General features: G+C 47.3%; 1 protein-coding gene across 6 annotated transcripts in view; it reads right to left on the reverse strand.

The window, feature by feature from the left end:
- The window catches only part of ARID1B (AT-rich interaction domain 1B), a 301,939-nt gene that overhangs the window by 207,554 nt on the left and 67,791 nt on the right, over positions 1–26,594 (reverse strand). For 5 of the 6 annotated variants that reach the window (XM_060205257.1, XM_060205255.1, XM_060205258.1 and 2 more), the window contains exon 3: positions 22,101–22,211. The exons of the other annotated variant lie outside the window; for it this stretch is intronic. In XM_060205257.1, coding sequence (XP_060061240.1) covers positions 22,101–22,211 — 111 coding nt within the window. The remainder of the gene's footprint in view (positions 1–22,100; positions 22,212–26,594) is intronic. 6 annotated transcript variants of the gene reach the window in all.

Raw genomic sequence — 26,594 nt, forward strand, 5'->3', positions numbered from 1 at the left:
AAATTCCTCTGAACAGGACTTTGAGGTCAGGGTCATCCACAATCATCTCTAATTAGGGTTGGGGAGACAACGCGGAATGGTTTTCATGCCTGAGGTTCAGTCCCTAGCACCACCATAAAGCAGACTGAAGAGTGCTCTGTTCATAAATAAATAAACACAAAATAAGGATGATAAGAAAACATTCAAATAATCTCTACATCCATGATGTGCTCGTCCCTCAGTGACCCAGCGCACGTGGCTGGGTGAGGCCCGCTGAGTGCGAGGTCGGGCACACTGCTGTGCCAAGCACAGGGGACCCGTAAGGGAAGCACCTTGTCACTTTGCACCGAATCTGCTTTGTCCTAACCCTGACTACGGAGCTTCCATAATCTAGAACATCCCTGTCCAACATGGCAGCCACCAGCCACGCGTGGCTCCTTAAAATTCAATTAAAACGGGGAAACCCAATCCCATATTTAAATGAACTGGATTTTCCAGGACTTTGGAGAGACATATGACAGGGGCCTGGTGAGCTGCAGGACACATATCACAGTGTTTCCGTTGTTGCAGAAGGTCCTGCTGGGCGAGGTGGAGGTAGGTGGTGTGTGTGTGTGTGTGTGTGTGTGTGTGTGTGTGTGTGTGTGTGTGTGTGTGTGTGTGTGTGTCTGGGGGTGGGTGGGGTTTGTGTGTGGATATGACTGAGGGTGAGTGGTGTGTGTCTGTCCATGTCCATCTAAAAGGCCCCGTGACCAGCTACCTGCCCCAAAGGGTCCTGAGTTCAGTCCCCGGCAGCCCACGTACCAGAGTGATGTCTGGTTCTTTCTCTCCTCTGTCTTTCTCATGAATAAATAAAATCTTTAAAAATGAACAACAACAAAAAAAGAAATCAAGAAAGGAGGTGAGAAAGATAGATATCTGCTGACCTACTTCACCGCTTGTGAAGTGACCCCCCTGAAGGGGGGGAGCCAGGAGCTCGAAATGGGATCCTAGTGCTTCGTACTATGTGCGCTTAACCTGCTGAGCTATCACCCACCTTCTCCCTCCCCCCCATAATGAACTTTTAAGACTCACCAATTACTCCAATGGCAAAATAACCCAAAATGGAGAAAAAAAAAAATATATATATATATATGTCATGTTTGTATAACTAGCCTGAGACCACACAGATTTCCTGAGTGAGAGAGAGAGACTAACTTCAGCAATAGTATTAACTCAGGCTATTTCCAAGGGCCCCAAGCTTCTGGTGACTGTAAAAAGCCTTGTTTTCCCTGTGCCCTGTGCACAGCAGGCTGGGCTGCAAGGAACACTTGAGACAAAAGAAGGATTTTCAAAATTCCAGCCATGGCTCCTGGGGAAAGGCCCACTCCTCAGCACTGCCACAGAGTTGCTCTGTGAATATCTGGGAAGCCCAGTTCCTTAGAACTTTATTCTTCTCTGAAATTGCGCAGGAGCACGTCAGCCTGTGTGTTAAGTTGATAAAATAAATGCAGGAACCATGAGCAAATCTGACCGCGTGTTTCAGAAAGGCCCATAAAAATGTTACAAGTCAAACAGGAAAGCCTGTGTAATAATGCCGAAACCAGAGGGGAGGGTGGGGGGAAGCTGGGGTCCGGACCATTTAATGGAATAATGCTTTTATCCTTGCAGCGCAAATGAAATAAGCCATGACTATTTATCTAGTAAGACCATGTAAAATGCAGTATTTTTTTTTTTTAACATTTGCTGAGAGGGTAGGGGAGAGCTGGGGAGCCACTCTGAAAGAGTGAGGCCTGGTGTCTAGCAGTGTTTAGAGGCTAAATACCAATCTCCCAGGCTGTGGACGCCATCCTGCCCTGTCGCCATGGCGACGCTAACAGTATGCCTGACTTCAAAGACAAAGATGTAATTTCAGACTTCCAGCAGCCAGAGGGAGTGGTAAGAATATTCTACCCAGGCGGTGTCAGCTGATGATAAATTATAAAAATATCCAGGAAGGCTGTGAGGCGGACTGGAACCCCGGATTCTCATATTCCTGGGGGAGAACCTTGCATTAGTCAAGCATACAGGGGAAGGCGAGAGGAAAGGCCACAGTAAACAAGGAAAGAATCTTAGTGGAATCTGGGGTTGTTGTTTTTCTTTTTCCTTGTCCCTCCCCCCAGGTTTTTTTTTTCTCCAAATTATAAGGTCCAGAGTTCCATCCTCTTTTTTTTTTTTTCCTCCCTCCCTAGGCTCCCAGGAGAAAATAAAAAATAGCTTCTCCCCTCCCTTCACTCATCCAGAGGAAGAGGCAGCAAAAATGGCCATAGCCACTCCAAGGCCCATAGCCTCTGTAAATTCTCACTCTGGTTTGGGCAACTCTGGTATCTGTCAAAAAGCTGTTTTAAAGCCCACACAGCCAGAGCAAAGAGCAAAATCAGTTTGTGCGCCTGAGTTATGGAACTAGGGCTGCTCCCCTAAGTGTGGGGGCTTTCTGCTCCTTCTCCCTTTCCCCAACCCTGCCCCCAAGCTATCCCCAACAGCCTCTGGTTGTGTTGTAAGCCCTCTGACAGGAAAATAAAACAATTTGCAAATTTATGAGGTCTGTGTGAGGAAAAAACAAAACCCATAAATGAAGAAAGCTGTTTCATGATTCTGCAGCTAAACATTTTTTTTTTTTTTAACAGTTCCTATAAGCACAAGGTTTAGAGTCAAGAGAGCTATAAAATCCTGAGCAAGTCATTTTCCTAGAGGTAATGAAATACAAAAGAATGGACATGCAGGAGCTAAGAGTCATTTGGAAGCTTCTCTACAAGGAGAAATTACTCCTCCTGAGAGACCTGGGAGACAGGAATGTGTTTTTTATTCAGGAAAGAAGTTAGACATGATTCAGCTGGCCGAAGAACGCAAGGAGGTCCCGATACTCTCACGTGGCTGTTATTATAATAATGAAGCCCTGTCAGGTTCTCTCTTGGTTGAATGATGACACAGGGTTGCAGGTTCCAAAATGTCTAAGTCCCCTCCAGTAGTGGAAGTCAGTGTGATAGAGAACCGTCCTTTTACAGTGACCACCCCCTCCACAGCCCCCAAGACTGAAAAGACCAAGAGGGCAGGCTTCTTGTGGATTTCAAATCCAGGCAGGAAGCAGCTCTCACTGGTCAGCTGTCCTTCTCCATATGCTATTCAGTTAACTTACCCATTTTCTTTTGAAGTAATATATCGTCAATTAAAACAAAATTACTTGGTAACGACAGAGCACCTCACTCTGGTACACAGGATGCCTGGGATCGAACTCGGGACCTCACAGCCAAAGGTTCTGTGCTCTGCTGCTGTACCAACTCTAGGATTTCCCAGGACTCTGACTCTCTACCGTATTCGGGCCAAAATTTACAAGAAAAACAATTCACATAAAAACTCTACTAAGTCATAAACTATAAACTCAAACCACCCCCTAGACTCACCAGTTCTTCTCTGGAGCTGGGGAACTAGCTCAGCTTGCCAGAGCACAATGCTTTAGTGTGCCTGATGCCCCAAGGCCGCAAGTTCAGTCCCCAGCACCACCATAAGCCAGAGCTGAGCAGTGCTGCTCCGGCTGTGTTCTCCCTCTCTGTAAAGCAAGTAAATCTAAAACAACAGCAAAACACACAGCTTCTCAATTGTTCTTGAATCTAAATTGTGTAACTCTAAAGGTCAGCAATCTTCCCCCCCCCCATGAAAACAAACAGGAAGAATGCTAAATCACAAAACAAAATGTCAGCGATTCCCTCAGAGCAAAGTGGATGAAAACGGCTCTTTGCATACAGAACTCTCTCTTCACTGAAAGACTTTATTTTAATCAAACTTAATTATAGCTAAGACTTTTTTTTTTTAAGTTTTATTTATTTATTCATGAGAAATGATAGGAGAGAGAGAAAGAACCAGACATCACTGTGGTACATGTGCTGCCAGGGATTGAACTTGGGACCTCATGCTTGAGAGTCCAGTGCTTTATCCACTGCGCCAACTCCCGGACCACAAGACTTTTGTTTTTTTAAACAGAGTGGAATTAACAGGAAAATACAAAAAAATAATAGAAATTGATAAGAGGGGCCAGGTGGTGGCGCACCTGGTTGAATGCACACATTACCCACCGTGCATGAGGACCCAGGTTCAAGCCCCGCCCCCTACCTGCAGGGTGCAAGCTTCAGGACTAGTGAAGCAGTGATGCAGTAGGTGTCTTTCTCCCCCGCCTCCTTCTCTATCTCCCACTTCCCTCTCAATTTCTGTTTCTATCCAAAATGTATAAATAATAATAGTAATAATACTAAGAAGAAATTCATGATATAGCAAACAATATACTGTAGAACTGATGTGGCTCAGGGTTTTTCCCATGCCCTCTGTGTCCCCCTTCTTCTCCCCTCCACCCCCAGGGTTCTGCCCTTGGCAACAATGCTCTAAATGACTTTTCATTCACTATCTATTTTATGCTTATAAAATAATAATAATAATGATTATTATTATTATTATTTTAAATTCCTGTGAAATGAAAGCCGGCTCAATGAGCTACTCCTTAGTGTGTGATTCTGACAGTTAAGCAGTTAAGGAAGTTAGAGGGAAAAAATTTCAATTATTTATTCATTTATGTGACATGAAGCCTAATCTGGACCCTGGATAATTACTCCAAATAACACAACAGACTCTAAAGAGTCAGAAGACCCATATTCTGGCTTCCTTCCTTCCTTCCTTCCTTCCTGCCTTCCTTTCTCTCTCTCTCTCTCTCTCTCTCTTTTAAATTTAACAGAGCCTTGATTTAACAGAGCCTTCCTGTGCTCTGGCTTGTGGTGGTGGTGGGGATCGAACCTGGGACCTCAGAGCCTCAGGCATGAAAGGCTTTCTGCACAATCATGAATTATCTTATCTCCCTAGCTCTCTCATTATTTTCAAAGGAGTGTTTTATATGTTCCTTAATAGAATATTTCCTTCAGTAAACTAGTAAGAACGACACTCCTACTTTAGGAAATACTTTTTGCTTTTGATTAATAATTATGTAACCTCCAATTTCCCCTTCTACCCCCCAGTTAGAAATGTGTCCCTACAATTAATAGTTACTCCTGGTAACTGCATTATCAAGGTCTGTTGGTTTCTCCTTCTTTATAAAGATACTTTTAAGCTGTGTTTTCTATTTTGAGTGGTCTCTGTTTATACAGGGATTTTATTGCAGGTCAGCTCAAATCCTTTTTAGAAGCACATGGGTTATGAATTCTATATAAAACCATCAGAGGAAGCAAAGATATTCTGTCACAATGAAGCTCTTTCAGTTAAAAGTGGACACTGGTATGTTTAAAAATAAATGTCTTTATAATGCGTGGGGACACATGGTGAAAGACTACCTCACCCAGGCTGCTTTTAAAACATTTGTGTTGGTGGGAAAATCAATATGCTGAACTTCTGATCATAAAGTTATATACAGAAAGGTCACACTTTCTATTCGGATGTTACTATATAAAAACTTTCCGTCAGGCGGGCTAAAATGTATTAAAGCTTACATATTTTCCTGGCTGTTTTAGTGGGGAGAGTGTCTTATGGGTAAATTAGCCTTCTCTCTCTCTTCCCCCCCCTCTATAAACTGAGACAGGGAGAAATTGAGAGGGGAGATAAAAAGAGAGTCAGAGAGACACCTCTGCTTCACCATGCACGAAGCTTCCTCCCTTCAGGTGGGGACTGGGGCTTGAACTCCGGTGCTTGTGCCTGGTACTGTATGTGTCTGTCTGGGGCGCCGTCAGACTGGGATGGTGGATGCAGGTGCCGGCAGATGTATCCCTCTCTGTGCGACTGTGGGGCGTGTCGTTTCTCCTATGAGTATGGTGTGTCCAGGTGCTTTCAGCTGGCTAGCCAGTCACTGGCTAAATACAGCTGACTTGACGTAACGCCATTTGCATGGGTTTCTAAGTTGAACGGATCCCTCAAACACCAAGAAGTATATATCTGCCTCTCAACTACAGGGCATGCAGTGAAAGTGCTCAAAAAGCTGAAGAGAAACATATGAAGGGAGGCGTGAATAAGACTAACGACAACGATAACAAAGTGGGCTGAGAGGGCTCTGCAGATGGGGTGTGTGCCTCACTGTGTGCGTGGCTCTGGCGGGGGGACCCTCAGCACCCCCGGAAGCCACCCAACTCAGGACCCCTGGAGTTCCCTGTGGATGCTGGCGTGGGGTGTTGATGTCTTTCCTCTCTTCATCTAAAAATAGAGCCTGGGAGGTGGCTCAGTGCACGCAGGAGGCTCTGGGTTGATTCCAGGCATTGCATTAACAGACAAGACAGGAACAGAAACCAGGACCCCCTTACAGAGCCTACAGGGAATCTATCTCCCCAGGCTGATTCTCTTCTTCTAGCCTTTGCCCTTCTTCCGCAGCCAGTCAACAGCGTCAGGTTGAGCCTGATGTAAAGTTTCGAGACCTCCTTTGAATCTGGAGAGGTGGCAGTCGTTGACTATGTGGGTCATAGTCTGTCTGTGGCCGCAGGGGCAGTTCGGGTGGTCTCTGGCTCCCCAGCGATGGAACATAGTGGCGCACCGGCCATGGCCTGTTCGATAGCGATTGAGGAGGGCCCGATCATAACGTGCTAGGTCAAAGCCGGGTTGACACTTGCAGGGGTCTGTGATGAGGTGTTTGTTCTTGACCTCAGCTGACTGCCAGCTCTGTTTCCAAGAGACTGGAACAGAGAAGTTCAGTGTAGGCGTAGGGGACCAGATTGGGTGACGAGACGTCAAGCGTTGGACAGGGTGGGAGAAGATATCCGCGTATATTGGCAGGTCCAGTCGAGCGTAGACGTGGGAAATGAACTTAGATGATGCTGCATCCCGACGAATATCTGGCGGGGCGATGTTGCTAAGAACTGGCAGCCATGGAACCGGGGTGGAACGGATGGTTCCAGAAATTATCCTCATGGAGGAATATAATTTGGAATCGACCAAGTGGACATGGGGGCTACGGAACCATCCTGGGGCACAGTATTCTGCAATGGAATAGCATAATGCCAGAGAGGATGATCGCAGTGTGGAAGCGCTCGCGCCCCATGAGGAGCTGGCCAGTCTTGCAATGATGTTATTCCTCGCGCCCACCTTTGCTGCAGTTTTTATGAGATGTTCGTGAAATGACAGAGTGCTATCGAGAGTAACGCCAAGATAGACTGGCTGGGCTTCATGCCGGATTCCCGTATCACCAAGCTGCACATTAAGCTCACGCGAGGCCGAGGCATGGTGTAGATGGAAAACAGATGATACCGTTTTTGCAGTGCTAGGGATTAGTCGCCATTTTTTACAGTAATCAGATATCAGAGACATGTCTTTCGTGAGTGTTTCATGAGTGCTGATTCTCTCATGGTGCTTGAATGTGGTGAACCGTCCCTCCAGATGCAAGAGGACACCTTTCAACAGCAGGCCTCCCACCCTCTCCAACACGCAGGGAGCTTCAGCAAGCAAACCGGTGAAGACGTGACACTGGCTTTATTTTTCATTTTATTTTTCTTATCGTTGATAGGACAGAGATAAATTAAGGACAGGGAGAGGGGAGAAAGAGAGGGAGACACACAAGACAGACACACCTGCAGCAGTTGGTCACCATTCTTGAAGTTTCCCGCCTGTGGGGGAGGGGGGGAGCAAGGACTTGAACCCAGGTCCTTGCACACTGTAACTTATGTGCTCTACCATGTGTGTCCCTGCCAGCCCTCTCCCTTTCTCAACTATCTATTTATTGGATAGAGACAGAGAAAAACCAACAGGGAAGGAGGAGATAGAGATGGGGAGGGAGAAGGAGAGAGAGAAGAAGAGAGAGAGATAGAGGATGAGGGGCTTGAACTAGGCTTCTTATACATGGTAAGGTGTGCACTCAGCCCGGTAGGATGCCGCTCTCAAACACAGACACATAGACATCATCATGAGACCAGCTAAGGAATATCCTTCCACAATGAACTGGTACAAGAATAATGGCTTGGCCACACACACAAACCCAGCAGAGCACTGTGGGTAACACGCACCCACCCCCAGCTGAGGGCCCATGAGGACAGGAGCTTGCCGCATTGTCCTAAGTGGGAAGAACACGGCAGCTCCTATAGTTCCCATGGAATTCTGTATCGTTTCACTTCCTTCTAGAGAGAAACTCTGGTGGGATCTTTCTAGGCATCTGTACCAACTCAGCGATGAGATTCTTCAAACCACCTCCAGATGTTTCACTGGCAGGCAAAGTTACAGCCAAAACTTCCTGCTTCTTTTCTTTCTTTTTCTTCTTTTTTTCTTCAATACTTATTTTATTTATTTATTCCATTTTGTTCCCCTTGTTTTTTTTATTGTAGTAGTTATTATTGGCATTGTTGGATAGGACAGAGAGAAATGGAGAGAGGAGGGGAAGACAGAGAGGGGGAGAGAGAGACAGACACCTGCAGACCTGCTTCACCGCCTGGGAAGCGACTCCCCTGCAGGTGGGGAGCCCGGGGCTCGAACGGGGATCCTTACGCCGGTCCTTGTGTTTTGTGCCATGTGCGCTTAACCCGCTGTGCTACCCCCCGACTCCCCCCAAACTTCCTTCTTTCAGAATCAGAAGCTTACATGTCAGGAACTACAGTGACAGGAAGACCTGGGTGGCAAAATGGAGCGTTGTCTTCTAGGAATTGTAGAATTCCAGTTGAGTTATCCAGAACTTGCTTTTGAGCCTTGTCAGACCTGAGTTCACTTTGCTTCTCCAAACCAACAACCTACCTCCCCCCGCCACACACACACACACACACACACACACACACACCATTTTCCTGTGTTTGTCACCACCACTGCCCACCTCCTGGTCACTTGGCTTTAAAAGCTTCAAGTGCACTAGCCACTGGGCTCCTTTCTATGTGGACAGGCTCCGGCTCTGCCTCCCTGGCCAATGATGTTCAATAATCTGATCCAATCTCGTTACTGAGAGGACGGCACAGATGCTACGCTTTGCTCCCTGCCTCCTGCAGTGAGAGGGGCACTTGGTGGCGCCGTGAACAGCATCTTCACCAGAGGTAGCGCAGCAGGTTAAACACACATGGCGCAAGCACAAGGACCGGCGTGAGGATCTTGGTTCAAGCCCCCAGCTCCCCACCTGCAGGGGAGTCGCTTCACAGGCAGTAAAGCAGGTCTGCAGGTGACTATCTCTCCCCCCACCCCCGTCTTCCTCTCCTCTCTCCATTTCTCTCTGTCCTATCCAACAACAACAACATCAGTAACAACAATAATAACTACAACAGCAATTAAAAAACAACAAGGGCAACAAAAGGGAAAATAAATAAACATAAAAATAAAAATAAAAAAACTAGGAAATGCCACTTTGCACCTATAAGACTGCCATATATTATTAGAAAGGACACCAGCAACAAGTGCTGGCAAGGCTCTGGGGTAAGGGGACCCTTCTACACTCACTATTGGCGGGAATGGAAAGTGGCTCAACTCCTTTAGAAAGCCAGTCTGGAGACAACTCAGAACACCAGGAAGAAACCCACCTTATGACCCGGCAATCTCTTTCCAGGGATTTATGTAAGGAAAACAAAAACACCCATGTGGAGGGTCGGGGCACACCTGTGTTCATAGCAGCACACTTTGTAAGAGCCCGGACTGAGAAGCTGAGTGGCGAACAGCACTGTGGTCTGCCTACACAGAGAGCATCCCCTCTGCCTCATCCTAGTTGGGATTTGGAAGAACCGCCGTAGGTGAGATACGGCTGAAGAATGATGGGAGCAGAATGATCTCACTGACAGGTGGAACTCCGCAGGGGAGGGGAGCACAGTGAAACGTGGAGCAGGCGATGTCTATGCAGCAAAGCCAAGGACAGGAGGAGGGAGTTGGGGACAGAGGACGACAGTGGAAGAGGGCTTAGGCTGGTGGCAGGGCGCTGCATCCATGTGACAGCCGCCCTGTAAATCATTTCCCTGAGAAAATTCTTTAAGTGAAGGCTTCGCATACATTTAAAGGCGTGCACCGCTCACTCTCACCTCAGTGACCTGAAAGCTGCAGCTTTTTCAAGACGCAAGAATGAGTGACAGGAGATAGCTCTGCAGGTAAGGGCAGGCCCCCTCGGAACCAGAGTGCTGGCTTGGCCCCCGGCGCCATGGACAGCGATACGGGGGCTTCCCCTGTGTGGTGGGACACGGCCTTGATGCAAGCGTCTCTCTTGGACTCTCCCTCTTTCTCATGCTCTCTCCTTCCCAACCTGACCCCCCCAAAAGTATAGAGCATGTTTTAAGATTGAGCTGAGGAGTTGCCTTGGTGTCTCTGTCATACACGAAGACCTCAGTCTGTCTCTAGGACTGCAAAAAAAAAAAAAAAAAAAAAAAAGGAAGGGAGGGAGGGAGGGAGAGAGGCAGGGAAGAAAGAAATGAAAGAAAGGGAGAAGAAAGGAAAGAAAAAAGGAAAGAAAGAAAAGGAAGGCGTTGGCACACCAGGTTCAATGCAACATCACAGGGCACAAGGACCCAGGTTCAAGCCCCGGTCCCCACCTTTAGGGGGAAAGCTTCATGAGTGATGAAGCAGGGCTGCAGGGGTCTCTCTCCCTCTCACCTCTGAATTTCTCTCTATCCAATAATCGATATTCTAAAGAAAGGATGGGGAAGGGGGGGCCTGGGACTGCTCAGATGTCAGGAAGAAGGGCTAACTTAGGGAATCGAGTGGTGGCGCAGCGGGTTAAGCGTAGGTGGCGCAAAGCGCAAGGACTGGCTTAAGGATCCCGGTTCGAGCCCCCGGCTCCCCACCTGCAGGGGAATCACCTCACCGGCGGTGAAGCAGGTCTGCAGGTGTCTGTCTTTCTCTCCCCGTCTCTTGTCTTCCCCTCCTCTCTCCATTTCTCTCTGTCCTATCCAACAACAGTGACAATAATAATAACTACAACAATAAAACAACAAGGGCAACAAAGGGGAATAAATAAATAAATATATATATAAAAAAGGAAGGGATAACTTAACCTTCACCTGAAACTTTGGATGCAGCTAAGACTTTCCCTGTAGATGCGGACCTTCTTCTTTTATCACCAGTCTCCATGTAAACTAGCCAGACTTTTCATTTACCTATAAGAAGGTTCTCACAAAGTGTCAAAGAAGTCACTATAAACAGAAGATCACTTTGAAGTCCGATTTTCCACGGGCACGGAGGACCATCAGAGACCCCTGGAGATGCCAGAGGTCGTCGGGGAGAATTAACTGGATCACTGCACTTCTCAAGCATCTGGGCCCGGGGGGGGTTGGGGGGGGGGAGGGACAAAGACTGAGGAAAGCCCTGACTTTCAGCAGAAACTGTTGAAGAAACAGAAAAGTGATCTATGTCAGCGCTCATGTTTTTGATGGGGCCTGGGGCCATGACACACAGGTCACAGCGTCCCTCCCTTGGGCTAGAAACAGCAAGACGGTTACCTGTGGCAGGGGGTGCCACAGGCAGGAAGCGAGAAAGAAAAAGAGAGAGAGAGAAAGAGGAGGAGGAAGAGGAGGAAGGAAGGAAAGAAGGAGAAAGAAAGAGGAAGCAGGAAGAAAGAAAGCAGGAAGAAAGAAAGGAAGGGAGGGACAGAGAGAGGGGAAAGAGGGGGGAGGCTAAAATGTAGTTGTACATTTTCTGTGTTGCAAGACACAGAAAAGTATGCCACATTCCCTGTAAGACCAGTCTGGGGTAATAACGACACTGAATTTCAACTCACAGAAAATCTTGATTTTTAGAACACTTTGTTTTAATGCGGGGTTGGGGGTGGGGATGGGAAATGGTGATGGTGTCCCCTGCTAGCGTACATGCGGCTATGCTCAAGGACCCAGGTTCAGGCACCTGGTTCCCACCTTCCGGGGGCAAACTTCACAAGTGGAGGAGCAGGGCTGCCACTCTCTCTCTTTGATCTGTTTCAATCTCTTTAAAAAAAAAAAAGGCTGCAGGAGCAGTAGATTGACTGGGTCGGCACAGAGCCCAACAATAACCCTGGTGGCAAGATTAGGGGACAGTCGCTGGTGCGCCCAGCTGAACACACACCTCACCAAGCAAAAGGCCCAGGTTCATGGCCCCAGTCCCCACCTACGGAGGGAAGCATGCTGAGTGATGAAGCTGCAAGTCTCTGTCTCTCTCTTTCTCTCTGCCCTCTCAAGTTCTCTCTGTCCTATTAAATAAATGGAAAAAAAAAAAAACCAAGAAAAGGAAAAATGGTTGCCACGAACACTGGATCATCACGCAGGCACCATGCCCTATAGGTCCCCTTCCAGAATCCATGTGCTGTCTACTGCACAAATGGACTGGAGTACCTGTCTGAACAATGCAAACATTTGCTGTCAAAACAAGACTCTTGGGCCATCATCTAACGCTGGATAAAAGGGGGAGACACAACCGCGGTACCTAGAATCTCTTCTTCATTTTTTAAAAAAAACATTTACTTATTTATTCCCTTTTGTTGCCCTAGTTGTTTTATTGTTATAGTCATTATTGTTGTCATCGTTGCTGGATAGGACAGAGAGAAATGGAGAGAGGAGGGGGAAGACAGAGAAGGGGAGAGAAAGATAGACATCCGCAGAATTGCTTCACCACCAGTGAAGCGACTCCCCTGCAGGTGGGGAGCCGGGGGCTCGAACCAGGATCCTTACATCAGTCCCTGCGTTTTGTGCCACCTGCGCTTAACCCGCTGCACTACAGCCCGACTCCCTCTTCTTCATTTTTAAAAATATTTATTATTGGATAGAGATAAAGAGAAATCCGAGAGGGGAGGGGGTGATAGAGAGGGAGAGAGACACCTACAGCCCTGCCTCACCACTTGTGAAGCTTCCCCCTGTGCAGGTAGGGACCAGGGGCTTGAACCTGGGTCCTTGTGCACTGTAATGTGAGTACTTATCCAGGTGTGCCACCACCTGGCCCTCTCTCTTCTTCATTTTAACCAAATTTATTATGAAGAAAAGTGGTTGTGGTAGTCCTGGAGATGGCACAGTGGATAAAGCACTAGATTCTTAAGCATGAGGTCCCAAGTTCAATCCCCAGCAGACCATGTACCTGAGTGATGTTTGGTTCTTTCTCTCTCTCTTCCTTTCTTAGTAATAAATAAATAAAATCTTTTAAAAATTATTTATATTAAAAAGTGGATATAAGAGCTTAGTCATTTTTCTGTGGCTGACAGCTCTTTCTTCCTTTCTTTCTTTCTTGCCCCCCTCCCTCTCTTAAAATCTTGGCTTAAACAAAGTTCAGTGGGGCATCAAACTGTCTGTTTTAAATTACAGTCTGTATTTTAAAATAGAATGCACGCACGGCGTGGTCCCGAAGCTGGGGGGTGGGCGAGTGATTCACGGAAAATTGAAGGCTTGTGGAGGCAATAATCTCCCTTCACACAGTTAACAATTTTCAGCTAAAATTTCTTGACCCAAACAAAGGAAAACAAGACCATTCAGTTATTTTACAACAATTTCCAGGCAAGAGGAAAAGATGTGTGTGTTTGTGTGTGTGTGTGTGTGTGTGTGAGAGAGAGAGAGAGAGAGAGAGAGAGAGAAAGGAGAAGAGAAAGTGGGGGGGGGAGACCTTCAGTCCTACGCTGAGAGGGAAGAACAGAACATGTTGCCCTGGGTTTGAACCCTGTCTACATCGATGCGTTTTCTCTCGTCATCAGGTAGCTAGGGTCAAAAGTAGGGACTCGCAGTGCAGACAAACAATCTAAAGCAAGGACCTAGTGCAGAAGCGCTAGAAGGAGCCTCTCTTCTGGTGTGTTGCCGCTGTGACAGGAGCAGACGTGGGCCTTCACTTACCTGCAAAGAGGAAGTCTAGGACTTGCGATCTGTCACCTCCTGTACTGGGAAGATATGCAGGAAAATGGATTCCAGCTACAATGGAGGACGCAGACGGGGCCCGCCAGATGCCTGAGCAGAGCAAAGCAGGAGCCTCGTGAAGGAGTAGGTGGCCGGTGCCCCTCTCAGCAAGGCCATGAGTTCTCAACAGCGGGGACTGCGTTCGTGTCCCAGCATGAACGATTCAGATTGGGAGGCGGGCGGTAGCTCACTTGGTAGAGCGCACAGTCAATCCAGCCTGAGGACCTGGGTTTGAGCTCCCAACACCGCACGGTGGAGCGGTGTGCAGTAGATTCTGGAATGTCTCTCCTTCTCTCTGTCTCTACCTTGAATTAAAGGTGGGGGAGGGCAGGTGGTGGCGCACCTGGTTGAACGCACATGCTACAGTGTGCAAGGACCCGGGTTCGAGCCCCCAGGCCCCACCTGAAGGGGGAAAGCTTTGCGAGTGGTGAATCAGGGCTGTAGGTGTCTCTCTGTCTTTATGTATGTATCAATACATAAAGATAACAAAATAAAATAAAATTAAAAAGTCCATCAAGAGCAGTGGGATTGCAGAGGTATAAAGTTCTGACATATACCCCACAAAAAAAAATAATAATAGAGGGTATAAGTTGTAGAATGCATGTGTTAGGACCTGGGTTCAAGCTCCCAGCCCCCACCTGCAGGGGGAAAGCTTCACAAGTGGTGAAGCAGGGCTGCAGGTGTCTCTCTGTCCCTCTCCCTCTGTATCTTCCCCTCCCCTCTAGATTTCTGGCTGTCTCTATCCAATAAATAACTAAATATAATTTTAAAAATAACAACAACAACAGTAAGAATAAATCAAAATCTGGGGGCCAGGACACGATTCAACAGGTAGAGTGCACACTTCACCATGTGCAAGGAGCCAGGTTCAGATTCTCAGCCACCCCACAGGGGAGCTGCTGCAGGAGCAGAGAGCAAGGCCAGAACCTACCTTCTAGAGCCCTGTTGGTGAGGGCGGAACCTGTAGGCTGACGTCGCCCTTCACAGGGGTCATTTGCATCTATCATCTGTTCCTAATGAGCCTCATTCATCAACTACGAACACGGTTATCCTTCTGCCATCAAAACCAATATCCTGCCGATCACTCACGGTTCAGCCTCACGCCAGCTCCCGTTCCGCACGCTCTCATTTTTTATAGCGCCCTTTCATTAATTTTTTTTTTGTTTTGGGGGGAACGTGACAGTTCAATAAAATGAGTTAAAATTTACCACCACCCCCCCATCTGGAAATGGAAATCTTCAGGATGACAGTCAGGGAGATGTTTGCAAGGAAATTACTTGGTTAAAATGCACCGTTTTTTTTCACCCCCAAGTTTTAAAAATAATGCTTTGCCACTAAGCAGACAGCTATAGCAAGTTGAGAATTATCCATTTATTTATGTATTTTAATAGGACCAAGGATCTCAATTTAGAAACACTTTGCACACAAACATTCAAGTCATTATGAAAGCTCTTTTTAAGTATTAATTTATTCAGTCTTTCCATATATTCAATGCGGTTTTATTTGGAAGAACTCCAGACTAACGAGGCTTTACTGAATACTCAGAGGAAGCAGGTGCAAGGAAGGTTCTTTAACACACCTCTCCACTTCCGATCACTTCCTGCCTCGTTCAAGCTCAAGCGATAGCCTCTGCTCTCGCGAAGGCCGTGGCCAGCTGTGAGGACACTCTGGGGAATGGGATCAAGGAACGTCACGTCGCGGGGAAATGCCCCATGCTGGGGGGGGGGGGGTAAACACTCGTCAGGGTCTCCGTCAGCTCTCCCTGAATCAGGGTGCTCAAGTGAGGACGTCGGGTGCTTCCCACGATCTCAATAACAACAAAGGCCAGCAACACAGCCTGGACGGGCGGTGCGCTGCGTTGCCTGGGTGCCACCGTGCTTCAGACCCGGCTCCCACTGCACTAGAGGACGCTCTGGTACTGTGGCTCTTTCCTGATCATCTCTCTGTCTCCGTGTGAACATGGCAAGAGCAGGGAAGCCCTAGCCGTGACAAAATAATAGTGACAGTAATAATAATATATACATCTGCCTCCACGTAAAACAGGTCAGTGACTTACAGTCACACCTGAGAATATGATGAACGTTGGGTAAGACGCCAAGGCACTGTTTTCACATAAACTTTCTGTCAAGACAAAACAATGTCAGTGCATTCGCCACAAGCCAGCGCAGGAGATGAGCTGCAACGTGACGACGTAGCAAGCACCTGGCAGAAAGCACCTCCTTGGGGGGCTCCAGTCCCACGGCTCCATAATGTCCCAACTCAACCAGCTCCAGCTCCATGCAGACAATGGCTGTGCAAGCTACTGCTCCATTCAACTCTCTCACTCGGTGACAACAGATGCCATTTTTTGGGGGGTGGGGATGGCTGAGACGTTTCTGTTTTTTCTTTTTATTATTAATCATTTTATTGGAGTTGAGTTAATGGTTTCCAGCCCAGCGTTTGGCACAGTTTCTGACTTCTCTGTGACAGGTGTCTGCAGAACACTCTCACCCCAGAGCTCCCCCTCCACCAGCCCTCTCCCCTGCCCTTCATTCCCGAGTCCTTTGCTCTGGTGCTATGCACCATACCTGGTCCAGGTTTGACTTTGCGTTTCCCTTTTCTGTCCTTATAATGTGTAGAATGCAACAAGGAGGCTTGGCCAGTGAGTACAGCCACAGTCTTGGCCAAGCAATGACAACCATGTCAATCAAGGTCAAGACACAAAATAAAAACAGTTTAGCAAGAGTTCTCTGAGCTCATTCTTGCCTGGTAGATTTGAATTTCTGTAAAAATCTAGCTCATAGGTTAATTTGTGTTAGGGATTTGCATTTTTAGTTGGACTGGACTTGGCGAAGAGCAAAGCCAGGTTAAAATGGATTTAAGTCGAGCTCTATCTGAGTTTCCAGGTATCCGACCTACACTTAGACGCCCCTATCACCATGCTGCTGTCAATATGCAGACAAGCCTCCACTGTACTTCAGCTTTTATCTCAACATCAGTGTCATTAAAGATCTAACACACACACACACACACACACACACACACACACACACACACACACACTCCCTCTCTCTCTCTCTCTCTCTCTCTCTCTCTTTCAGTGAAGGCAGAACACTGCAGGTTCCTTCGGCCCCGTTGGTATTACCTAGCCCCCCATGTGTAATAACAGTTTTCCAACCATTCTTTTCCGGGCTTCCAATATCCTGTTTCACACCCTCTATTTCAAAGAACAACCAGCACTTACCACCTCCTTCCTTTCACAAAAGGCCCAAAGCATGTGTTTTATCCAGAGCTCAATACTGCCTTCTAATTGCCAACTCAACAAAAGTGCCGCAAACACCAGTCCAGGGGATGTTTAGGGCTTCTGACTTTTCTCTGAGAGATCAAACCCTTTTCAAGCCGGTCTCTTTTCAAGACAGTTCCTACTTAAGAGTCAAAAAGAAGTTTTTAATGACCTGATGGCACTTTTCAAAGGCTATCAGGACAGGGCTGACATGGTCTCCATCCTTGGTAAATAGGATAATGAACTTGCCACCTCAAATGCAAGCTGGTGTCAGAGCTCTCTTGCAGAAGGAAGCAAATTAGTTCTTTCTAAGTTGAGGGGGTATTAACAACTCTCCAGCTGGAGACACAGTGGAGGACAAAGCAGCAGTATTTGCTGAGAGGTAAGAGAGAGCGTAAACCCTTTCCATGCTGGCTTGTCCCCTGGGGACATGTTTATACAAATGTTATTAACATCTCTCTGCACTATGACTGCACTGCTCCCACCCTAATTAATTTATTTTTACAATTAAAAAGTATTTATTACTAAAATGTTCTTTGATGCCACTTTTAGCCCAATGACAAAAAAAAAAAAGCCTATTTCTTCTTTTGAAGCTCAGGGTTACCAAGGTAAAAACTCAAATGCCATTTATAACCAAAGGAAAATGGTTTTAAGTGGTCCAGGAGGTGGTGCAATGGATAAAGCATTGGATTCTTAGGCATGAGGCCCCGAGTTCAATCCCTAGTAGCACATGTACCAGAGTGATGTGTCTGGTTCTTTCCCTCTCTCCTCCTCTCTTTCCCACTAATAAATAAATAAAATATTAAAAAGGAAAAATGATTTTAAGAATAATCCCAGCCTGCTAATGCAGTTATCAGCAGCATATGGAGAACAGGGTTGTTCCTGATGTCAGCTGAGCTGAATACCTTGGGAAAGATCCCTTGGCAATTAAAAGAAATTTCTAAAACTGGGTGGGGTAGGGAGATACTATAAAGATGATACATAAATTCTGTTGGGAAAATACCTACTGAATAAAACAGGAACTCCTCTGAGGAATCCTTGTGTAAGAAGGGGGTCTGTAATGATCCTGGAATGAACAGCAAGTGCCACGAACTATGAAGCTATAACAAAAGCTTGCACCTGAAAAGTGTTTAATCATATTTAGGGAGTGTCTCCGACTGCAAATTGAGATGTCCTCAGTGTTTATAAGGTAAAGGAGTGAAGGAACAGCTTGTTTCAGAGCCTCCACTGTATGTTTTGCTGATGCGTGTCGGACCAATACTGAGACAGAAAATAAAAAATAAACACCTCTGGAATTCACGCAATTTTTCAGTTGCTACATTCAAAGGAGAGGGAGTGCTTTCCAGGCGTGTTCGCATCTCGGGCTGTACGTTAAGACCTGTGGACAGTGAGCACACCAAGGGCAGGCACAGAAGATGATGCCTCTCGATGGGGAGGAGGCGGGATGATTAAGAGGTCTCGAGATAAGGCCGTTATTATGGAGGATTTGCTCAGAGATTAGGTCTGAGCACATGAAGTAGAAAGTAAATATCACTGGTCGTGGCCCCATGACAAGAGGACACATTTTAAGTCGTCAGTCAATGGCTTCATGTGTACACTCTGCAGACCTGGTGTGTGCTGGAAACCACGGCTGCGCTTGCGGCTGGATATGACCAAGCACCTAGTGACGTGGAGAGAGAGCCACGTCGGGTGCCTGATTTCTCAGGATGGAAAGTTCACCAAGTAAGAGTCATGCAGAAGAAAGTGTGCCGTGTGCGCTGCAGAACAGTACAAAGTCTACCTCAAGATAAGCAACGTACAGTACAACTCCTGGAGGCTGAGAGAGAGAGAGAGTTAGTTGAGGAGGTGAAACCGCACGTGTGAGGGCTCGGATCCACAAAGCAATAAAAAAAGTTTCTTGAGAAATATTCTTGAGGGGGGCTGGGTGGCGGCCCACTGGGTTACGTGCACACTGTACAAAGTGCAAGGACCTGTGCAAGGATCCTGGTTCGAGCCCCCGGCTGCACAAGTGGTGAAACAGGTCTGCAGGTGTCTCTCTCTCTCCCCCTGTTCTATCTTCCCCATCTCTCTCAATTTCTCTCTGTTCTTATCCTATTAAAAAAAAGAAAGAAAAAGAAAAAATGGCAGCAGGAGGAGTGGATTCATAGTGCCTACCCCCAGCCCCCAGCCCCGGAGATAACCCTGCAGGCAAAAAAAAAAAAAAAAAAGACAAAGACAAAGAAACATCCCTGATGAAATCATTACACATTCAAATCACTGTATCATCATATTTTAAGGGGAAGCTAAGTCCCACAATTTCCTTAGCTCCAAATTACCTAGCCAGAGATGACAAAGGTGACAGATGGGTTTTAACCTTCAGTAGAACAGACAAAGTGTATGTCCCTGACAACTAAAAAGGAAAAAGGCAGCTGAACCTACAAAAGGTGCAGCAGCAAATTCAGATACGGTCACAGATTCATTTTCACAGTTCCTAGAGTTTCGACTTGGTCAAGTGAGAGAAGACAAATATCTAATAAAAGGAACACTAAAAATACACATTAGAATCAGACAGAATACCAACAAATCTTTCCCAGGACTTTACTATCTCACTCTTTACAACAACTTAATGCTACAACAGCCAGATCTCTCTCTCACACACACACACACACACACACACACACACACACACACACACACACTCACACACACTCACACACATACTGAGACATAGAAAAATATCTGTAGACAGAAAATAATTTTCTTCTGTCATCACAGAGGCTTCACCATTCAGGGATGGCCCTTTCAGAGAAGACCAAAGGGGGTGGGCTTGAGAGACAGGGCAAGAGTAGTCACAGCACCAAAGCCCTGGAATGAAGTGAGAGGCCGGGGCAGCTTGTACATGGCTGAGCAGCGCATGGCCAAGTGAGCTATTTTGCAGCCCGTGAAATGAGTGAAGCCCGATGAAGTGATACTGGCAGCCTCCGATTCATTTAAAGCAGTCAAGTCCCATCCTAACAGACCGGGAGGAAGGGAATTTGGCGATGCCAAGTGATGTATGCTTTGCCCTGTCTTCAGTAATGAGCACTTCTCTACACCATATAAAACCGGAGGGAAAAATGTTTTTAAACATGAGGCGATCTGCCTCTTAAACATTTGTGAGTTGCAAAAACGTAAACACCAGTTAGGTTAATTTCTTATGTTATTAACTTCATAAGGAGACTTAGAAGATTACAAGCAAGCTTAAATTCTCTTGGGGAGCAGGCAAGGTGAGACGAAGGGAGAACGCAAGCTGTTGTACATTTACAAATAGAACAATTCAGAAACCTTGGAACTGTCGGTGAAGATGAATCACTTCCTAAAAGGCTGGCAGGTCCTTTCTCTAGTGCTTCACTGAGAAAGTGCCCACTTCAGAGCAGAACTCTTGGGACAGTTTGAGGGGATGACCTTACTTTGTGTCCTCTGAGTACGCTGTGGTCTGAGGGGCCGCCCAGCGCCCACCGCAGTGGAGCTACGTAAAAAGTGTGGACAGTGAGTGGTGCCAGTGTCCCAGCTGGCTGGCAAACGGCCACAGGGCTTGCAGGGAAGGGCACTGCCCAGCCGTAACCAGCGGCCAGCCAGCAGCAGACCCACAGAAGTTGGGCTTCTCTGCAAACATTTCCAAATCTGGCAGAAAGGGAAGCCCGCCATCCACCTGCTCGCCACATATCACGTCAACTTGCCCCAATCTGCAAGTCCGATCCCAAACATTTGGCAAATACCGCACTGAAAGGCCACGTTCCGGGCCCCACCCCACATGACAAATTTGGCACGCAGACAAGGATCTGTCAGAGCAACAGGCCTGCAACGCAAAACACAGCATCCAGTGCCCTTCTCATCCCTTTGAAAGAGAAATCAGCAGGTGACAGTCACTCCAGTGACCCCCAGGATGACCACAGTGACTGGGAAGGAAGTCCCACTGTGGGTATGAGAGCCGCCACACTTGGGGTCATGAGGACATGAGCATCATCCCAGACAACGCTGTATGTCTGCCTGCAGGGCATGAATCGCCTTCCCCTCCAGAGTTCCATGTCCTAGGTCGGGGGAGGGGGTGTTACCACCTGCCCAACCTCACCCGGGACAGCTATTACAAATGCTCTTTCTTTCCCGCATAGTTAAAAGAAACATGATAAATCTTAATGCAAATGTATTTGAAATTCAGGTCTGGGCTAAGCTGAACTCCCCTCCCTTCCATAAAACTTCTTAATAGAGATTAAGTCACAATACTTCTTCAAATCAAAATGCCTCAACAGGATAACAAATATACAAGCTTGTATTTCCTTTATGACAAAAAAAAAAAAAGTCATTTAAATCAGGTTGTCTTTGTTTAAAAAAAAAAAAAAAGCACCAATTCAACACAGACCAAACTCTTTACACCTCACCGTGAAGCCCTGTAACATAAACACTACTCTCTTGTCAGCAGGTATCTCAGTTGCCTTTACAGTAACTGCTGGGAGAAATCTTAAGCTGCTTGTTCTCACCACCCCAAATTTCCAACTAAAAACCTTTCTTGAGAGGTGGGGGGGAGCATGGAGCAGTGGAGGCACTGTCCGTTGCCCAGCTCTCACCGGTCGTTCACTCCCTCTAGTGTCAGCAAACCAGTGCTTTGTGTTATTTTTTAGTTCTCGTTTGAGCTGGACAGCCTTTCCATCAAGTCCAGGAAGAAATTCAAATTGCCACCTGAAACCCGAGTGCATCACTTGTGTTCTTTAGGTCTGACTCTCATCTGGGCACCTCTGCTCCAAATCACTATCAGAAATCAACAGGCTGAGCGCAGGCACAGTCATCCAATAGAAACTCAAAAACCTACCAACCAAATAAAGCCTCCCAACGGACAGCTGGACTGGGAGATATCTCCGATGGAAGAGGCTTATTATCCAAGATGGCGCAGCTCCTGAGACTGAGACTCTCAAGGAACTCACCAACCTATCTACTGGAGGCCTCGGAACTTCTCAAGTTCTAATATGAAACCAAACAAAGGAAAAAACAAAAACAAAAAAACAAAACAGCAGCTCTTTGGAAGAAAATAAATAACCAAATAAAAAAGAACTTGAAAGCATTTTCAAATCAGCACAGCAATGTCTTACTGGTAAACTTGATGGTCTCTCTTGTTGTATCAAGTTCAAGTCTTCGTGGTTGGGCTTCCCGGGAGCCAGTGGCGGTTGAGAACGAGCTCCGTAGCCTTCCTGAGAGGTGTCCTAGACCAGCACAAGAGAGAGAGAGAGAGAGAGGCAGGCCATCAGCAGCACCGTAATGGGGAGCTGGGGGGAGCAAAGGCTGGTGACACACTGTCAAGTCCTATTAGATTGATGCAGACACACAAGTCCGCCAAAGCTGTTGTTCCACTGACATTCCATTAGAAGCAAATGACCAGAAAGCAGAAACCATCAAAAATACTGCTTTTAAAACCACTGATAATTCTAGCACCTCTGAGATTCTAGAAACTAAGTACCAAATTTGCCTTTTGTAGGAAAGTGACTAGCCAGGAAAAGGTGGAGACATTGCCCAGCTCTCCCCGGGCACTCTCCTAAGTGGCAGCAAACCAGTGGTTTGTGTTATTTTTCAGTTCTCATTCGGGCTGGACTGCCTTTTGCCTTACCTTGGGTATGGTCATGTAATTAGCGTGGACTTTATTGTTCACCGACTTTTAATATGCCCTCTCAGTAACCCACCAAATGACATAGTTATTAAGCTCCCGGCAGCTACAAAACCAGCCAGGCCGCCTGTACAGACTCCATCGGTTCACGTGGCCTGGCTTCCAGAGGACTAGCATAAAGACTCGCACGGCGACGGGGAGCAAAGCACGCCCCCCAACCTGCTGAGGGGTGGGAACGTGATCATTAGCCTGGCCTTTCTGGAAGCCTGCAGAACACTCAGCCAGCAGGTGTTCTGCATGGTTTCCAGCCCTGCGCGGAAATAATATCCCAGAAACCCAGCCCCGCACCACAACAGCTCTCTGGCTGTTTAACTGTTTGCTCAGCTACTAAGCGGTCCACCTCCAGGCAGCCCCAAAGCTGCCCAGCAGGAGGGGATGTGCTAGAGGCCTCGCAGCAGTGCCTCTGCCGGTCAGAGACAGCCGCACAACCAGTTTCTGACAGGGTGGGGGGGGGGAGGAGGAAGGGGAGGGGGGGAAGATGGAAGGTTTTCACACAAAACTGAGGTATGCCCCCCAACCCCTGGAATTAGCAAGAAACAGTAGACACACAAGTTCTCCAGCTCCGGTTAAATCCTCAAATTAGGACTTCAAAGGCGAGTATTTATTAGTGGGAGCCTTACAAAAGGCTCCAGCCGCCCCACCCCTTTCTTCCTCTCAACAGTCTCCACTTCAAACTGCTTCTGCTTCCCAGGCCAAGGACTCCCAGAGCTGCACGGACTAGAATGGTCTGGCTGAGTGTCCTGAGAACTACCTGCACTATTTATTTATTTATTTGAGACAGAAAATGACAGATGAGATCACAGCACAAAGGCTTCCTTGATGTGGCGAGGGCCGGGCTCAAACCTGGGCTAAGCGCAGCACGCAGGAGTGGTGCCCTTCCAGATAAGCGGCTCCCCTAGTGCCTTCTTCTCGGGTCCTGAAGCACAGGGAGGGGCAGGCCAACTCTCTGGCACCTTCCCCAGCAGCCCTGCCTCCCTCCCCTAAACCTGCACTCACAGGCAGTTCCTGGAGCTATGGGTCAGTAATGCAGAGTGCCAGGCCACCCTGGCACTGAGCTGTCAGAGGAGAAGCCGCTGCTGGCCAGGTGTTTGTTGGAAACAGTGAGAAGCACCAAGGTTACCTAAAAGTCCAGCTCCACCACGGGTTGCCAGCAGAAGGTACCATTTGGCGGGGGCCAGGGTGGGGTGGGGTGGGTAAGGACACTGGCATAAGCCCAAAGCCAAGGCACACGCTGTCCCTCCTGGACCCAGACTCAACCTGGGCTGCACCTACAAAGTTTACAGCAGCGCTTTTGTCTGTTTGTCTGCTTTATTTATTTATCTATTTATTCCCTTTTTGTCACCCTTGCTGTTCTTTTGTTGTACTTATTATTGTTGCCTGTCTTTGTTGTTGGATAGGACAGAGAGAAATGGAGAGAGGAGGGGAAGACAGAGAGGGGGAGAGAAAGACAGACACCTGCAGACCTGCTTCACCGCCTGTGAAGTGACTCCCCTGCAGGTAGGGAGGCAAGGGGTAGAACCGGGATCTTTATGCTCGTTCTTGTGCTTTGTGCCACATGTGCTTAACCCACTGCACTTCCGCCTGACTCCTTTTTTTTTTTAATCCTTTAAAAATTTTTACTTATTTATTCCCTTTTGTTGTCCTTTTTTAAAATTATTGTTGTTGTTATTGATGTCATCGTTGTTGGATAGGACAGAGAGAAATTGAGAGAGGAGGGAAAGACAAAGAGGGGGAGAGAAAGATAGGACACCTGCAGACCTGCTTCACCACCTGTGAAGCAACTCCCCTGCAGGTGGGGGGGGGGGCTCGAGCTGGGGTCCTTACACCAGTCCTTGCACCTCACACCATGTGCACTTAACCCTCTGTGCTACCGCCCTACTCCGTCTGTCTGCTTTTAAGTCCTAGTCATTTGAGAAGCAGGAGTCAGCTCCCATGCCCTCTGCTCATCCATCTTTTAAACTTTCTTGTAATTTGTTTGTTTTCTAACCAAATGAACTGATTTGATTAGAATTTTATTGATTTATGTTTAACCAGAGGACTGCTTGCTTCACTGCTCCTGGAGGCCATTTTTCCCATTTTGTTGCCCTTGCTGTCCTTATTATTATTGTTGTCATTGCTGTTGTTGTTGTTGGATAGGACAGAGAGAAATGGAGAGAGGAGGGGAAACAGAGGGGGAGAGAAAGGCAGACACCTGCAGACCTGCTTCACCATGTGTGAAGGGACCCCCCAGTGGGGAGCAGGGGGCTCAAACCAATATCCTTATGCCGATCCTTGCGCTTTGTGCCACCTGCACTTAACCTGCTGTGCTAATGCCTGACCTCCTCTGGGCTGATTTTTTTTAAAGAGGTGCATGAGATCTTCACAACCACACAGCCTCCCCGCTGCAGGCTTTTTTTGTGTGTGTGTGTGTGTGGTGGGGGAGGGCACAGCCTTTAGCCCTTAGCCATGGTTAAACTGTCCTTACACAAGTATTGATTCTTTGTTGTTGTTTTTTTAAGCTTTTAAAAATATGTTTATTTATTTATTTTCCCTTTTGTTGCCCTTGTTTTTTAGTGTTGTTGTAGTTATTATTGATGTCATCATTGTTGGATAGGACAGAGAGAAATGGAGAGAGGAGGGGAAGACAGAGAGGGGGAGAGAAAGATAGACACCTGCAGACCTGCTTCACCGCCTGTGAAGTGACTCCCCTGCAGGTGGTGAGGCAGGGGTTTGAACCGGGATCTTTACGCTGGTCCTTGAGCTTTGTGCCACCTGTGCTTAACCTGCTGCACTACTGCCCGACTCCCTGACTCTTTGTTTTTTATCTGACTAGAGCACAACTCTGTTCTGGTTACTGAAGGTGTCAGGGACTGAACTTGGGCCTTCTCTCACATGCAAGTCCCTTCTGCTACCTGTCTCCATATTACCTCATTAATTTAAGTTTTTTAAATTTCAAGTTACCTAATATAAAAAGTCTCACTATATAATAACAATAACAAATATATATATATATATATATATATATATATATATGGAAAAACAAGTGTCATTTCCCTGACAAGGCTAAGTCTCTGTGTTCAGACTGACATTTCCTGCTCTGCGCTTGGCCTGGTCTCCAGGAGTATTTGGTGGGAGTTCTGTACAAGTGGGCGCCCGGCGTATATGCAACAGGCTGGCCTCTCTGGCTGCATGTGGGTGCCCACCCATGCACAGCACCCTGGGTCGGCGACCTCAGGCCGATTCTCTAGCCTCCTGCCCAGCGCCTACAGTCCTGGCTGTCTGGAAGCAGGCTCTGCTGTGACAACAAGGCGAGAGAGGCAAAAGGATCAGGCTGGAGGGCTGCGGTGTGCTTTAGAGGTCTTCATCTGGACTCGTTTTCTCCCCGCCCCACCCCCAACCAAACTTTTGGGTGTGGAGCCAGGGCTGGCACCTGCACCATTTCGGCACTCCCTGACTGCTTTTTCAGAGAGAGGGAGACACACAGCGCCAGAGCTTCCCCCAGCGCCCTAACGCCTCCCACACGGTGCCGGGGCTCCCACCTGAGTTGTGTGCGTGGGAAGGCAGGAACCCCGCATGGTATTTCCCCCGCAAAGAACATTTCTTTTATTTGTCATACAGACTAGAGTTCTGAGGAGACAGCATAGGGACTTACACGGGGTCTCAAGTCTGAGGCCCCGGAGGTCCCAGGTTCATTCAACCCTGCCACCACAAGTCAGAGTTGCGTAGAACACAGGAAAAACAAACATGACTTGCAAAGAAATTATTGAATATGAAAGAAAGATTCCTTTTTTTAAAGACTTTTTTTAAAAAAAATATTTATTTACTTATTCTCTTTTGTTGCCCTTGTTGTTTTATTGTCGTTATTGATGTTGTTGGATAGGACAGAGAGAAACAGAGAGGAGGGGAAGACAGAGAGGTTGTAGACTGGCTTCACTGCCTGTGAAGC

This window comes from Erinaceus europaeus, chromosome 13, assembly GCF_950295315.1.
Source record: "Erinaceus europaeus chromosome 13, mEriEur2.1, whole genome shotgun sequence".
NCBI lineage: Eukaryota > Metazoa > Chordata > Mammalia > Eulipotyphla > Erinaceidae > Erinaceus > Erinaceus europaeus.